The sequence below is a fragment of the Cebidichthys violaceus genome, unplaced genomic scaffold, assembly GCF_023349555.1.
Source record: "Cebidichthys violaceus isolate CVI_PGR_0920_01 unplaced genomic scaffold, fCebVio1.0.p SCAF_9, whole genome shotgun sequence".
Lineage (NCBI taxonomy): Eukaryota > Metazoa > Chordata > Actinopteri > Perciformes > Stichaeidae > Cebidichthys > Cebidichthys violaceus.
Genome location: NW_027176975.1, coordinates 16268524 through 16284979, shown reverse-complemented (window position 1 = coordinate 16284979; position 16456 = coordinate 16268524). Strand labels below are relative to the sequence as shown.

The 16456-nt window shown below is 39.6% G+C and overlaps 1 protein-coding gene across 1 annotated transcript in view; it reads left to right on the top strand.

Moving 5' to 3' along the window:
- Nucleotides 1-10227, top strand: part of cacna1ba (calcium channel, voltage-dependent, N type, alpha 1B subunit, a) — a 191635-nt gene extending 181408 nt beyond the window's left edge. The window contains exons 48-49 of the mRNA XM_068703672.1: nucleotides 3338-3552; nucleotides 5237-10227. Coding sequence (XP_068559773.1) covers nucleotides 3338-3552; nucleotides 5237-5788 — 767 coding nt within the window. The 3' untranslated portion in view covers nucleotides 5789-10227. The remainder of the gene's footprint in view (nucleotides 1-3337; nucleotides 3553-5236) is intronic.
- Nucleotides 10228-16456: the final 6229 nt, after the last annotated feature.

The window sequence follows — 16456 nt, the reverse complement described above, 5'->3', positions numbered from 1 at the left end:
TCCATAGGACAGAAATGATAAATATAATGTGAGAAGTAATAGCAGTAGTAGCACTAATAATAGCATAAATAATAGGTAATATCTTATAATACAGCCCGTGACTTTTAATGTAATCACTCTGCACTTACCGTGTAAGTCCCCTTAACTTAATGTGTGCTATCTTTGTATGAATCAATACATATACACACTTACAGGTTCCTACTGGTACATACAGCAGAACATGGGAGTGACAATTGGGAATTTTAGAGGAAAGAACAAATAAGTTATACTGAAAGTACTTTAGTAAGTACTGGATACTGTAGCGTAAACGGGTCCTACCCAACGGAAAGAAGGGCAGTATTGCACCTAACACGGTGGTAACTCTGTCAGTAGTCCGAACAATCTTAGGGGATTAGCGTCCCTCTGAGGAGTCGGAAAAATACCTTCGGCCTTTTATCTCACCCCGTAGCTGAAATGTTAGGATTTCGGAATTATTGTCTTCTACGGCTACGCCCAGGCGCTCTGGGAAGAGGGTGAAATTATTCTAAAGAACCAGAGTACTTCGTTTGGATCCCAGTCCTTACAAATGGTAAGGCTGTGTTTTTATTAAAGTTTTCTCAAAACAGTTACAGATATTTTTTTCTCAAAACAGTCACATAAAACAATTTCAACTCAATGAAACAGTCTAAGTGGTGCAAAAGATATCAGTCACTGTAAGCTGTCTTCTGATAGCAGAAACGTCTCAGAGGGTCTTCTATAAAAGAAGAGTAGTGTAGTCTCTAAGCTGGAGAAAAAGCTCTTCCAGTCACTGCTCTCAGGGTGAAGACCCTAGTCACCTCTAAGGGTGAAGACTCTAGTCACCTCTAAGGGTGAAGACCCTAGTCACCTCTAAGGGTGAAGACTCTAGTCACCTCTCAGGGTGAAGACCCTAGTCACCTCTAAGGGTGAAGACTCTAGTCACCTCTCAGGGTGAAGACCCTAGTCACCTCTAAGGGTGAAGACTCTAGACTCTAGTCACCTCTAAGGGTGAAGACCCTAGTCACCTCTCAGAGTGAAGACCCTAGTCACCTCTCAGGGTGAAGACTCTAGTCACCTCTCAGGGTGAAGACCCTAGTCACCTCTAAGGGTGAAGACCCTAGTCACCTCTCAGGGTGAAGACCCTAGTCACCTCTAAGGGTGAAGACTCTAGTCACCTCTCAGGGTGAAGACTCTAGTCACCTCTAAGGGTGAAGACCCTAGTCACCTCTCAGGGTGAAGACCCTAGTCACCTCTAAGGGTGAAGACTCTAGTCACCTCTAAGGGTGAAGACCCTAGTCACCTCTAAGGGTGAAGACTCTAGTCACCTCTCAGGGTGAAGACCCTAGTCACCTCTAAGGGTGAAGACTCTAGTCACCTCTAAGGGTGAAGACCCTAGTCACCTCTCAGGGTGAAGACCCTAGTCACCTCTAAGGGTGAAGACTCTAGTCACCTCTAAGGGTGAAGACCCTAGTCACCTCTAAGGGTGAAGACTCTAGTCACCTCTAAGGGTGAAGACCCTAGTCACCTCTCAGAGTGAAGACCCTAGTCACCTCTCAGGGTGAAGACTCTAGTCACCTCTCAGGGTGAAGACCCTAGTCACCTCTCAGGGTGAAGACCCTAGTCACCTCTCAGGGTGAAGACTCTAGTCAACTCTCAGGGTGAAGACTCTAGTCACCTCTCAGGGTGAAGACCCTAGTCACCTCTCAGGGTGAAGACTCTAGTCACTGCTCTCAGGGTGAAGACCCTAGTCACCTCTAAGGGTGAAGACTCTAGTCACCTCTCAGGGTGAAGACCCTAGTCACCTCTAAGGGTGAAGACTCTAGTCACCTCTAAGGGTGAAGACCCTAGTCACCTCTAAGGGTGAAGACTCTAGTCACCTCTCAGGGTGAAGACCCTAGTCACCTCTAAGGGTGAAGACCCTAGTCACCTCTCAGAGTGAAGACCCTAGTCACCTCTCAGGGTGAAGACTCTAGTCACCTCTCAGGGTGAAGACCCTAGTCACCTCTCAGGGTGAAGACTCTAGTCACTGCTCTCAGGGTGAAGACCCTAGTCACCTCTAAGGGTGAAGACTCTAGTCACCTCTCAGGGTGAAGACCCTAGTCACCTCTAAGGGTGAAGACTCTAGACCCTAGTCACCTCTAAGGGTGAAGACTCTAGACTCTAGTTACCTCTAAGGGTGAAGACTCTAGTCACCTTTCAGGGTGAAAACTCTAGTCACCTCTAAGGGTGAAGCCCGCTAAAGGCCACTAAAGGGTGAAGCCCCATAAATGTGGTCAACACACATCTCTCACTCGTTTCCTCTCTGTTTCGTTGTTGTCTGTTTTCACTCGTAGCTCTGCTGGTGACTGTCGTACTGGAGAGCATTTACTGCTTTTTTTCCTTTACAGTTTCTATGTGGACTTCACAATAGTTGTGCAGAACAAAATAAGCATTAATAACAAAAGGAAAGTCCTCAGTTTTGTGTCCATCGTCCTCCTCGAAGCCACAAACAGTGACTTCAAACGTCCGCTCTGTATAGCTGATAACGCCGCTGGAGACGTCGCTCCCTAACCGCTCCATTAACCGCTGCTTCCGCTACATGTTGGCATTAGTAGAATTATAAAATGCATGATTTAACTGCACAACAGCTGCTAGTAAAGACAACAAGTTCAGCAACGCCTGTAATCAGTTGTCCATGTTGAATTAACTTGGTAGTAGATCAATAATCAAGGCTGTTTTTGTTTGTTTTCTTCAGGAAATGGGTGTGATAGAGGCTTGACCAATCAGGGAAGGACTATGTTGTGACTGCTAAGAACCAATTAAGTAGCGAACGTGGGAACTACGTCATGGTTTCAAACTTCTCAGGTTATACCGTCCACACTAAGAAGTATCCTCGGCGTTTTTAAATTTATCCATCCTCCGGAGCATTTCGAAACTTACACGTTTTCAGTGCTCGAAAACTCCGGCCTAGTGTGGACACTCAGTGTAAACGTAGCAAAAGATGTGCTTTTAAAATGGAAACATAGTACTGTGGACATGGCCTAAGTGAAGAAAGGGTTCTTACATTGATACATCAATCTGCAGTAGGAGATATTTTGACACAAGTGTAAATAATAAACTAAATTATGGCTGAATTCCATTAAGCTGCTTCAGTTTCAGGTTCCTGTCGCTCACTGAACCCTAACCCAGAACGCAGCCATGATATCTCATTTTATTAGTAACACCTGTGCTTTTCCTATTATGACAGAAGTCAGAATGTCTGCTTGACAAGATTACTGGCACTCAAAGCGGTATTAAACCAAAGTCAGCCAGGTTTCTAATATTATCTTGAACAGAAACATCATATGGTCGCCCTCTACAGGTGCAGCAGGAGAGCCAGAGTCTGACCCGGCCGACTCCAGAGATCGAGGCCATGACCGCGGACGCTCCCACGAAAGGAAACACCACTCCTCTGCGGATAAGCAGCGCTACTACTCCTGCGACCGCTACTGCAGCCGGGAACACTGCCACACTAAATCTGCCACCGCCAGCTGTGCCGCCTCCCCCAGTGAAGGGCAGGAAACCAGCAACAAGCAGGTGGGAGGGCACGGGCATGTAGAGTAGGGACAGACGAGGTAATATACCAGGTGAAGGGGATTTGCAAAGGGTTTGTAATGAGTTTGGAGTTCATCTGACAGTGTTTACTATCTTTGAATACTATTTTCCATCAGATAGAAAACTCCTTTTAGATCAAAGAACTCTAAAACTAGTAATGAGATAAATATTAATTTACACCTGTGGAACCTGATCAATCCTTTGAGGTTGAGGCCTCTAGTGTCATAGCGGCATGGTAGGGTGACATGTGTTGGTAGAAGAACAGTATGTGCAAAGCCAGTGGTAATTAGACTAAAGATGTGGAGACAATTCAAGATAGCTTATAGCTGATGTGATGAACCTCATCACAGTTTAACAGTAACACTTCATTTCACCACTCACATCCATGAGCCTCCAGACAAACTAAAGATCTGAGGACAAATACCTGAATCATCTTACAAATGTGTAGTTTGTTAAAGTGTTATTGATTATTCAGTAATGTCTTTGTCCAACTGAGCTAAATGTATTTTCATTGAATAATCAATAACAGTTAAGTCATTAAAACAAAAGAAATGTATCATATTATTCAGCAACACTGCAAGAAACATAATCATTATTCGTCCGTACCATAGAGCTCCATTAAAAACAGACATGAACACACATACTGTAGATTATTTTGAACACTAATACTAACTGCAGCACCATATTTCGATTAATCCACCGCTCAAAATAGTCTACATTTGATAAAAACTAAATCACTTGTACGAGCCACATAACAACAAGTGGCTCCTGTATGAGGCCTGTTGTTGGTTTGGGTCTTTTCATGGGATTTGTTAACATTAACAAAACAGTACAGTATAACATGGGGGGGGGGGGGTCATTAGTTCACTTCGCTCGTAATTTCAACATTTCTTTAATATTCTGATAATATTCCTACAGGAATTTAAAAGCAAAGTACTTCATACTTTACACAACTTTACCGTTCGTTCAACATTCTCCACATGTCTATTTCTTTATCTTCTGATTCTTATCTGTCTTCTGTATTGTATTTATACCCTTTAATCAGTTTGAAATGATCACATCATACAGTAACATACATACATTCATTGTAATATGATCCTTCTCTCATATGATAGCAGTAAAACACTGTGTCCAGAGATTCTCCACAGATAACTGTGACGGGATTAGTCTGTCACAGAAGGTCAAAGGTGAAATATCAGGATCACCACAGGCAGCAGACAAGAGACAGATCTCTACCATGTCTCTACTATATGAAATTAGAGGCCTCAGGGTTCCATTAACATGTTTAGAAATCCAGCATGGTAGAGATAGTGCTCTCGTAGGGATAGTACTCTGTGCTGCGATCCCTCTGCATGCTCTTACTACTATCTCCTCTGTCTGCCTTTCGTGCAGCTTCTCATGGCCTTTCACTTCTTTTTCCACTTTCTCTTTTCATCATTCTCCATCTATTTTGTCTATCTGTCATTATCTTTCCATTAGTGCTTGTTCTTTCATTCTCTCTTCTCTGTCTTATTTGTTCTCTGTCATCTTTCATGTCATCACATATTACATTTTGGTATCTTTCCTTTCCTTTCCTACCTCCGGTGGCCCTGTCTCCTTCCCTTTTCCTTTCCTTTCTTACATAATTTCCTCATCGTTTCAAATTACTTGTCCAATTTTCATCTAGGGCAGTGGTTGGGTTAAAGGCAGCCCAGTGGCACCGAGTTCCACTTCTAGCACGCCAAGCCGAGGACGTCGGCAGCTCCCCCAGACCCCCCTCACCCCGCGGCCTGGGGTGGCCTACAAGACTGCCAATTCATCCCCTGTGCACTTTGTATCCAGCCAGGCCTCTCTGAGTCCTGGCCGACTGAGCCGCGGCCTGTCGGAGCACGACGCCCTCCGGCACAGTACCCACTACTTTCCCTGCCCCGTCACTCGTATCAGCTCCGAGCCCTTCCTGGGCCGGGGCCACGGCGAGGCTCTGGGCAGCCTCTACGGCAGCCTCCGGGACCAGCTGGATGTCTTTCAGGATGCGTTGTCACTGACGCCCAGCCCCCGTGCCGGGTGCTCATCTCGGACCGCACTGCCTCGCATGATGGAAGCCCTGCTTCCTGCTCCGCAGCAAAACCTTGGGGTGCCCAACGGGTACCACTTAGGCTTCGAGGGAAGCACCAGCCCAGACTCTGGTCTCAGGGCACACAGGTATTACCAGGAGGCAGAGGAGGACGAATGGTGCTAGCATGGCTTTAAACCAACCTTTTTAATGCATTTTGAGGAATTGTGATGAGTTTTATCATCTTCTTTAAAGGCTTTAGTTTACATCATCAGTGTGTGTGTTTAATGCTGTATTTTCAATCCTAACTTGGAGAGCTAAGGTTAGGAAGAACATCTAAACAGGGAGAAAGCTTGAAGTGGGTAATATTTGAACGTGAAAAAAAAAATGCCATTTTTATCAAGGGTCACGTAGCATTATGACACAGAACAGTAGACTTTTTGCCAATATCCAATTTCTTACAGTAGTTTCCTCAATTTGCTTTGACTTCAGTGTTTGGTTGACGCCACCATATTAACCCATTAACAGCATTATATCACATAAGACTACACATTAATATGACAATATCTCCTGATGTTGGTAGAAAAGGGAAGATCTGCCAGACCTGCTGTGTGTCTGTGTTCCAGAGAAACCATTCAGATCATACATCCCAGTTTCTCTTCAGGGTCATTTGTTCCTGACTATAGACCAGTGAAGCTTTATTCACATTAAAGCAAACAATGAGGCTCTTGCACTGCACATGCTGATTTGGTCTAAACATTCTTCAGGGGCGTCAGTGCATCTAACCATTTGGCCAAATTTGACTAATAACAATTTTCAAAAAATTAAAGCTGCATTAATCCTTTTTTCTGCCATTCAGGGTAGCACACCAACCTGTTAATACAACATTGACATATTATCACCTTATGCAGTTGATCAGCTGAAGGCCCAGATCACACCCTGATACCCGCATGAAAGTTAAAATATTATCAACTTTTCAGCGCCAGACGCCGAGTCACACCGCTAGTCAATGGCCCAGGCAGCCAATCAAATCAAGCAAAAGGTGGGCTTTACTACTGACAGTCTCTGACTGTGTCTGTCTGCTGTTTGCAAAGCTTTTTCACTGAAAACAGCTGCCTGCTGCTGCTGGGAACCAGGTTGATGAGAGTGGTTACTTAATCTAAACTGTGAAATTTTGTGTTGTCAAACCAAAGCATTCAACTGAAAGTTGCTAAAACACTCCTTAGGCTAAGGTCAACTGCAAAGCTGATGATGGTTCTCAGTAGGTTTGTCACACCTGTCAAATTACACATATCTAATTTCTCCATTGTACATATAGAAATGATGATTAGTGCAGCTTTAACTCATTATAATCTATATATATATATATTTCCTATCTATTTATAGTTCTGTTTAGCTACATGCTACAGTGGGAACACAGCATTTGCACACCACATACACAATAATGGAGGAGGCACAAGCAAAAGACCTTTTTTCATACGGCTAAAGACAACACCACACTCAATGTGAGTTGTGCTCGGTCAGCTGGTTACAATTTCACCTTCTTTCACGTTATTACGGCCAAGAGCACAACATACTGTATAACAGGCCTATTTAAGCTGTAAGTGAAGTTAGTTACTGGTGGTTAAAAGAGAGTTTGAGAGTCAGTATGGTAGTTTCAACAGAAAGTGAAGGGAAATAGTTCAATAGTTCAGTGAAAAGATGTATTACAATTTTGGAAAGCCTCTAAGACATAACGCTGTACGAACAGCTGTGTTGTCCTTCAGTTTAGGACTCTACCATTCCATGATGATGCTTACTTCTTTATGACATTCCCTTTGTGTCAGTGGAACAGATGAAGTGCTGTCACACAAGCAGCGTTGATTGTTTTGCCTCTTAAATGTTTTTTGCAAGCTTCAAGAGAGAAGCAGCGCATAGTAGGAAAAAGTACCTTACTCATTTGATTTCTATAAAAATGTCCTTGTAGATGTTCTCTTTTCATTGTGTGCATTTTTTATATGAAGTAAAAGCAAAGATATGTTTTTTTGTGAATTGCTTCCGGGTTTGCCATCGTTTCAGGTCTAATGTTTCTTACAGACTTTTTGGGGGATGTTTTAAGACGAAGTGCCTATCCTTTTAGATATACTGTAGAAAAGGTGCAACGTCAACTGTTTTCTAATGCATCCACACTTGAGTAGATGTTTGGATCATTCCTTATGTAGCTCTGCAGGAAACCATGCTGCACAGAAAGTCTCATTAGTATGCAGAGACCTCTGCAGGTTTAAAAGACAGGAATGGAAAAAGGATCTTATGAAAGTTCATTATTTTTTTCTTGTTTTTGATAAACCATAAAATCATGTGTGGGTGGATGAGCAAGAATCGACATTATGAAAACACTATGCGAGCATTTAACAACTATGTAAACTGCATAAATATATCGATCCAGTTACGTTAATGCCAGTAACACATTGTGCATGTTCAGATAGACCTGGGTTTCTGTCACAATGTGATGATGTGAGTCTTCCAAACTCCTGTATTGTTTGGACTGCAGATTGTGTGTTGCTCAGCGGTGGTCTGAAGGAGTCAAAGCGTGTGTTCACTGTGATTTAAGTAGCAAAGGGGGGTTCAGTCTGACTTTATGGTCATCGTCCTGTATGTGTCATGGAGTGGCATTTTTTTTTATACTCATGGATAACTGGCAAAAAATAGATGTTGTAATATCATTCAAAGCTATTTCCAGCAGCTACTGTAGCATGGAGTTTGGCAGCAGAGAGAGACTAACTGCTCCACCTACAGTAGCAGAAAACAAACCACAGCACAGTAGCATTATTAGCTTTGTCCATATTCTGTGAATTTGAATTCACAATAATTGGCAATTTGGTTCATCATTTCTAATTAGTACAAAATGATAAAGTACATTGTTTTCTATTAAATTATCTGCAAAAAACAATATACTGCCGGATACTGAGGTAAGGGCTTGGTAAATGTAGTTGTTAAAGAATTGTGACGTGGACTGAAAAGGGTATTCTACAGTGTAAAGTCAACATGTCAGTGCTCTCTGGTGGACAGACTGGGAATGAGTTGAAATGTTCCTCGGCAGTTCTGTACTGACATTTCTTGTGGTTTCTTGAACAAGATGCTGATACTGTTTTATATCGGTCAATGTGTCTCCAGTACATGCTGTATGTTGTAACGACACAGCTAACATGTCCACGTACACTTTTGATTGAAAACAAGAAGTTCATGCCTTTTTGATGGGGCTCGTTGGTAAATGTAGGATATCCCTTTAGAACTGAAGTACTGCAGCAGAAGGAGATGCTGGAGATGGAGGGAATGTGGTCTAGTGGGCTCAGCTGTATGAACACTCCACTCCAAAAGATAAATTAAAACACAAATCAAAAAACACCACCTGGAATGTGATCGATATCTAACAATGGTCAGAAGTGGATCTGACGGTACTGGAGAGTGGATTTTTCCTTCAAGTGGTCCGACTGACCAAAACCGGCCTTTGCTTCCAATTTGTAGGAGGAAATCCTGCAGCTGTCTCAGAGCTCAGGCGGACGGTTGATGCCTGAAACTGTACTATGCTGTAGGATTTAATGACAAACAATATTTGGTACATTCAACTTGCTTGAGACACATGACTGGCATCAACACCAGATTGTCTTTTGTGATATGTTGATCTATTGCTGTTCTTTTACATCACAGCAGTCTGCAACACGAGGGAAAAACTTGAAGCTAGCAGCAGCTGATTGGCACGAAGGTAGTGGAGGAAGACGAGAGAGTAGGGCTATGCAACCTGACAAACCCATATCTCCATTCATTCTGTAGCTTTACATGCCGGTCTCTGTAGATTCAGGCTTCAGCATGATTGTGACCAAATGTTTTATAGAAAATGCAATGAAAAAACATGCAAACAAAAAAAACACTTAAAATGTGCAATGGCACATAGTGCAAACAAGAAACAGATCGGATATTTAGGATCACAGCAACTTTTCACATATATTTGCATGCATAACATGACAATATCAAATGGAGATTCCTTGGCTCAAAGTGGGAGGGGGTGGGTCCTGTTAGGTTACAATAAAAGGCTTTTTATAGATCAACCTTGTAAACTGTCAAAGTGATTATTTCTCTCAAAGACAGGAACATATTCTTCTGCAGATGTATTTATCATTTAAAAAATGTAACTATGTCAAAAAATAAAAATCTAAATATTTGCACCTTCTTTAACTATGCGGTCAAAGGAAACGTACCTGCGCCCAAGTCTGGACCAATCGGCCACCAAACATTAGGAGCAATCCAGTTGCTTTAGTTCTGCATACCATAGGCAGTGCAGATGTGGCTTTTACAAAAAAAATACAAATGTTTGCATGTTCTGACAATGTATGTGCATGTAGAAAACTTTTAGATACCATGTGTTATTTTGTTGTTGATTTTTAATATTTGATATAAACTGTGGGATTACAAACAGTATTGAACATTGTAGACAGTTCCACCCCATGCAGCTGGAACATTCCTTTATTAGACTCTTGGGATTCAGTGAATTGTTTGTTTGCTTGATTTTATGTTTCTTGGCCAGACTTTGAATTCTGAAGTTGTTTCTACATTAAACATTTTGTATGCAGCAAAGTTCCTTGAAATAAATAAGAATGAAATAAATCTGCCTCTGATTAGCTGGATGGTTTGAGTGTTGCAGCTGTGGTACACTGTGTACATTTAACCTGCTGTTCTGAGCCTTGTTTAAACCATTGAAGACATGTTGGAAAGCTCCAGAAAAAGAAGCTAGTAAGTAGCCCTTGAGGTAAGATTATTTTCTCAAACTGTTGTTTGAATGCGCATTTTATGTATTGTCCTTTGTTTAACAGACATGTTAAAGCAGCAAACAAACCTATACATTCAGCAGACTTTCATTTGGAGCTCAGTGCGTGTCCACCTGCTGAATCTCAGTCCAGGTTTCACTCTTCTTTTTAGCTCTGTTTTGGTCACCAGCCACTTCTGAGTGACAAAGCTGCTAAATGATTCTCTATGTTCACCAGCTATTCTCCAACATCTACCATGCTGGGGGGCATGATGAGTCAAATTGTCTATGGGAACCAATATCTGTTGGGGTTTATTTGTCTCCAAACTGGGTTATTTGCCTTTTTTAAATGTCAACTTTATGCATAGAATTAGGCTTATAGTAACTGAGTGGTAGTTACAGACCTCAGGGCATTTTACATCATCACTGACAGTTGTAGATTTTGATTTTTGACATTTACTTAGAAATCAGACTCTCAATGAAATGGCCGACAGTAAATGCAGTGTGCTATATAGACCTGGTAAATACAGAGTGAATTGGGACAGTCTGTAGGAGTCTCATTGCTTCAAGTCACATACTGTATATGTATGAATATCCTGATTACTAAAAATGAACAAGAGTTTATTTGCCATTTTCTCTTTTAACTTTATTGGGGTTTGATGAAGTAAACAGACTGTAAATAAAGTCCAACGGTTGCATTTCATTCAGGGTATTTTGCATGCTGGCAAGCCAAGATGTTTGCTGTGATAACGCTCTTTAGGATGGGTGTCCTGTGATCAGTAGGTTAGCATTAATAGTTGGAAGAATAGGAATAATAAAAGAAGAAATAGTTTATACAAAAAACTAGCCAGCTTCTTCTCAAAACCAATCAGTGAGCGGGTCACCAGGTGAGAATCCTTCAAATGATTCACATTTTACTGTTCAACTCTGAACATAAGCACCACATTAATTGACTTTGGAATGTAAACTACTGATTTTGATAAAATGGTGCTGTTATAAATGCAGGTATGACTAAGCACTTAAAGGAACAGTGTGTAACATTTAGGGGATTTATTGGCAGAAATGGCATATAATATTCATAGTATGTTTTTATTAGAGTATATTGACATGAAAATAAGAATCGTTATGTTTTCGTTAGCTTAGAAAAAAACATTTATATCTCCATAGGGAGCGGATCCTCTTCACAGAGTCCACCATGTTGCACCGCCAGGGAGAACCTTTCGTGTTTCCAGAGATGGGCAGTATTTCTATTACTTGTATTTGAAATACGTTTTTCAATTACTTTTGAGTATTTTGTAATTTGTATTTGATACGGCTGATAAAAAATCTATCGTAATTTGTAACAAAATACTTTAGAGTGGAGTAATTTTGTATTTAAAATACTCAAAATACTTTCTCCACGAATCAAAAAACAGTTCACAAGTTCATTCTTCAGATCTTCAAGTTCAACGGATTGTCTGTCAAGGTCAATATTTTATCTGAGTGTGACAGATGTCAACTAGCTTGATGTATAATTTATGTCTGGGTCTGGCTACATAGCCTATTGTATATACATGGTGATGGTTATAATATCAAGCTAGTGATCGATGCTAACGTGCTAATGACGCTAGCATGCTGTCTAGGCTAGTGCATAGCCAGTGTTTAGCAAGTTAGCTTATCAGTGGAGTAGCTATAGGAAGAGGGAGATTGGGAGCTTGTATGTTCATGATAACCTTATCAAGAGACGTCTGACCATCTAATCTTGTACTGTATTACAAGTGATGCTGTATCTTCTCAATGTGAATGTCATAATGCCATATCAATTACTGGCAGATACTATAGTTCACAGTTAGTCAGGCTATGCCAGTAGATGTCCATTTGTTAAAAATAACTAAAAAGCATTAAATATCCAATTCATTTTATTTAAAAGGCATATTATGAAAGTACTCTTAGTTTTATTATTTTATACATTCTACAGTTGGCCAGGTGGACAACATGTCTCAGTACAGTAATTTATTTAGGCTCTTTACCTGTGTACAACTGGTTTTAATTCTATATTTTGATTTTATAGTATACATAGGCCTAATGTGTGATGCTATTCATATGTGATGAATATTTTCTTGTTGATACAAAGCCAAGGTTTATGGGCTATTAAGTCCCATTAATAAATATATACATAATCAATCAAGTTGTTGTCTTTTAACAGGTTTGTTTATTTACACTGACATTCTGTGACTGTTCTTCCTGTTTGTGGGGTTCACCAGAGCTTTGTGTACATTCTATAGCCCAAACCTGAATGCTCTGCTATACCAAATTGTGAGAAAACGGAAAATCCAGAAAAAAGTATTTCCTATATTTTAAATACAAAATACATGTATTGTATATTGTTACATTTTCTGGCACCAGTATTTTGTATTTTATTTGAATACATTTATTTGAGGGGTATTTTGTATCAAAATACATTTTGATGCATTTTTGCCCATCTCTGCGTGTTTCTACGTTACCTGAAGGTAGGCATGGGTACCGAAACACAGTAATATACGGGCCCAAAAGCTAAATTAATAAAGACCGGAGTATTGAAAAGTTCCAACATTACTGGTGTTTTTTATTGTACTTTTAATCTTGTGGTGTTATGTATTATCACACTGCAGCATCTCCTCTGCTCTCTGTGTCAGGCTGAGCTCATCCAACTACACACACAAACACACCCACACACATAGACACAAACACACACAGAAAGAAGTCTGTATACAGAGCAGAGATGCAGTGGAGAAAGAAAAGTGAACCAGGTGAAGTGAAAATTACTACAACAACTACGCTCCTTACTGTTAGTGCAATAAAATATTCACAAGTAAAAAGCCAATACTTTATCAATACATCTGTTCAACAAACATGAACATAGAAACCTATTTCAATCAAACACAACTCAAACACAGCACCAAAGATCGGCTGATAGCGAATTACAAACAAGCTAAAACAAAAGCTGTCTGTCTGTAGTCTGACTGTTCATCTTAGTTTGTTATAAACTTCTCTGCTGGCTGAGACAAAGCAGACAGGAGGACAGAGGAAGTGATGCTGGTACTGACTGTCTGTGTTCTTCATTCTTTGTAAACTTTACTCAGAAATGTTATTTATTTTATTGACATTTTAGATGTGTTTCCACTGAGGTATTAATAAATGTATTTAGGGACATTGCTGTCTAGAAACAATATTTACATATATTTAAATTATAAATAAATCCTAATCCTGTTCTAAATTCTGATTCTATATATGTTTTTAAGAGCAAGTATTTAGTCATTAAAAAAAGAACACAGCGTATTGATAAAACTCCTCGTAGTAATCCAGAATACTCTCCTTACTTGAAGACCACTGTAGTTCTCTGACACGCTTAGAAAGGGAGGGGTGAGCAGAGGAGTACTTAGTTTGTTGCAATCTGCAAATTCACCACTAGATGCCACTAAATCTCACACACTGTTCCTTTAACTCTTGGGTGTCAGGTACTAAAAAAAAATGTAAAGTGCGATACAAATAAAATGTATTATTATTATTATTATTATTATTATTATTATTACTTTTGGAATCAGAATGACAGTATTAACTGCTGCGTAACTCTAGCGCCAGTACAATCAGAATACTATGTCTTGGAGTACAACAAATAATTGGATTAACATCTATCAACCAATCATATTAGTGCTAATCTTTATTTCAAAACAAGAGTAGATTTGTTCAAGATCACCTCACCCAAGACTACCAAATACAGCCCATAAAACAAAGTATATCAGTATCGGCAACAGTATCTGTTGGTTGATAATATGGTAAAGGTGTATGAAGGCAAATCACTGTCAAAATGCGAGAGCGCAAATGAGATTGATGCGCACGCACTAATCAAACAGCCGCGTATTTTTCTTTTCTTTTACATCACTCCGCGAGCGAAATTCACTCTCGCGCAAGCAAAAATCCGCGAGCGAGACTTTAACCTGCGAGCGAACAAGTCTTTTAGTTTTTCTTGTTGACAGTAAGGGGGCGGACCCAGTCTCCATTGTATCTCTACATCTATTGGTTACAATCCTCGTTTTTGGACTGGCTGGATATCACTCTGACACAGACGCCAGGTCTGTTAGAGGTGGTTTTCAATCCGCCACTAAACACTACTCCACTACATCGTAGAATGTTCTACATTTGTCTGACAGGTTTTGTAAACTTTTCAGACTGTAGAGACTGATGAAATACAAATTATGTTAATAGCGTTTTGAAATATAATAATTAAAAATGTGTTTCTCCTGGAAATGGAGTCAAGTTCCTCAGATTGATTTAAATTCACTCATCATTATTTTACAGACAATGTGTTTGATAGTCAAACCTCTTCCGACAAACAGCTCAAAGAAGCTCTTTGATCTTAATTGATTAAAACATGATGTTATCATATTTAATCATACTGTTGTGTTTACAGAAAAGATACCATGTAGTTGTATATAATATGAGCAACAATTTGGATCTAGGATCTGTAGCCAAGATTAGGGACCACTGTTCCCAGGTGAAAGATAAATATGCTAAACATATTTAATCTTAGCATACTTGAGTATACTTGAAGCCCTACTAATCATCAGTATACTTAAAGAGTGCTATTTTGGAACAACTTATTTTGTACTTAGTAGATTTTAGTTGTGATTAAATACTAGTTATGGACAATTTGAAGTGTATTTAGTATATTTTTTTGTGCTAAATTGGAACAACTTAAAGTATACTTGGTACAATTTAAGTACATGACTGTATGTATTAATATACATGCTGATAGCCAACTTAAATTATACTTTTTTTGTGTTTTAAGTATATTTGAAATATATTAGGAGTATTTAACAAATATGTAAATATTACAAAATTAATATATTTATATTGTGGTAATAGTATACCAAAATTTATACTTTTGGCTTATTCCAATTACTAAGAAAGCACACTCTTATTACTATGCTATATTACTTTGTACACTACATACTTATACATCACAATATTATAAATGTATTACCAAATGCTGAATGAACTTCCCAGATAGTAATCAAACACTTTATTGAAATTCAAATATATTATATTTATAATAGTACATTGCAAATACACTGCCAAGAATTGTACTATTTGCAAATATATAAAATGTACCAACATCGTAAATCTAACAATTTGCAAATTAAAACTTTAAACACTTTCAAATAATTGTAATATAGTGCATTTTTGAGAAATATAACAAAAATATACTTAAGAGAGCAAAACATGTTCTGATTTAAGTTTACATGGTGCATGTATTACAAAACAAAACAGAAGGACCATGTTTCAGATTAAAACACAGAAGAACACTGAACCATCAAAAAGAATTGCACCGCTGCAGACTCTCGCTCACTAAATAGAAACACAAACATGATCCACGTTATGTTCCCTAAATAGAAATACAAACATGATCCACATTATGTTCCTTTCTTTTAGTTGAACTGCTCGTTCACTTCCGTCTGATGGCTGCTCGCACGGCCGAGGCACTCGTCTGCGGAGACTCTTGAATAACAGCGTCTGTTAAGAGAAGATACAAGAGATGATGTCACAGCATATTCATACAACATTTCCTTTATATTTTGACTACACAGGAAATCCTGTTAAACCAATATTATTTTTTGAACAGTAAATCAGGATTAACTTGAGGAAATATATCAATATGATGCTAATATTCATACCAGTGCAGGTCAAACATATTTCATCACTGGTGGTGTGTTTACCACGAACATGTGATCCTGCTGCTTTATAAATCACAGAAGCCTTAAATTGTCTACATACGACTCGACTTACCTACCCGTTTTGGCCTCCACTTTGGCAACGTCCAGTGGTCTTTTAGGAGGTCCCACTTTCCCAGACTTCCCAGTCAGGGTGGACAGTGGAAGGACCTCCTTTGAGAACACCAGGACAGCCAGCTCCTGGCAAAAAAGGGTCATGCGTGATCAATGAAGCCGCAGGAAGGCTCTCTTTGAAACTGTTACTGTGCTGCCAGCCAAGGTGTGCTGTATATGAGAGAACCAATGGAACACAATATACAGTTGGAAGATCTCTACCTACCTATT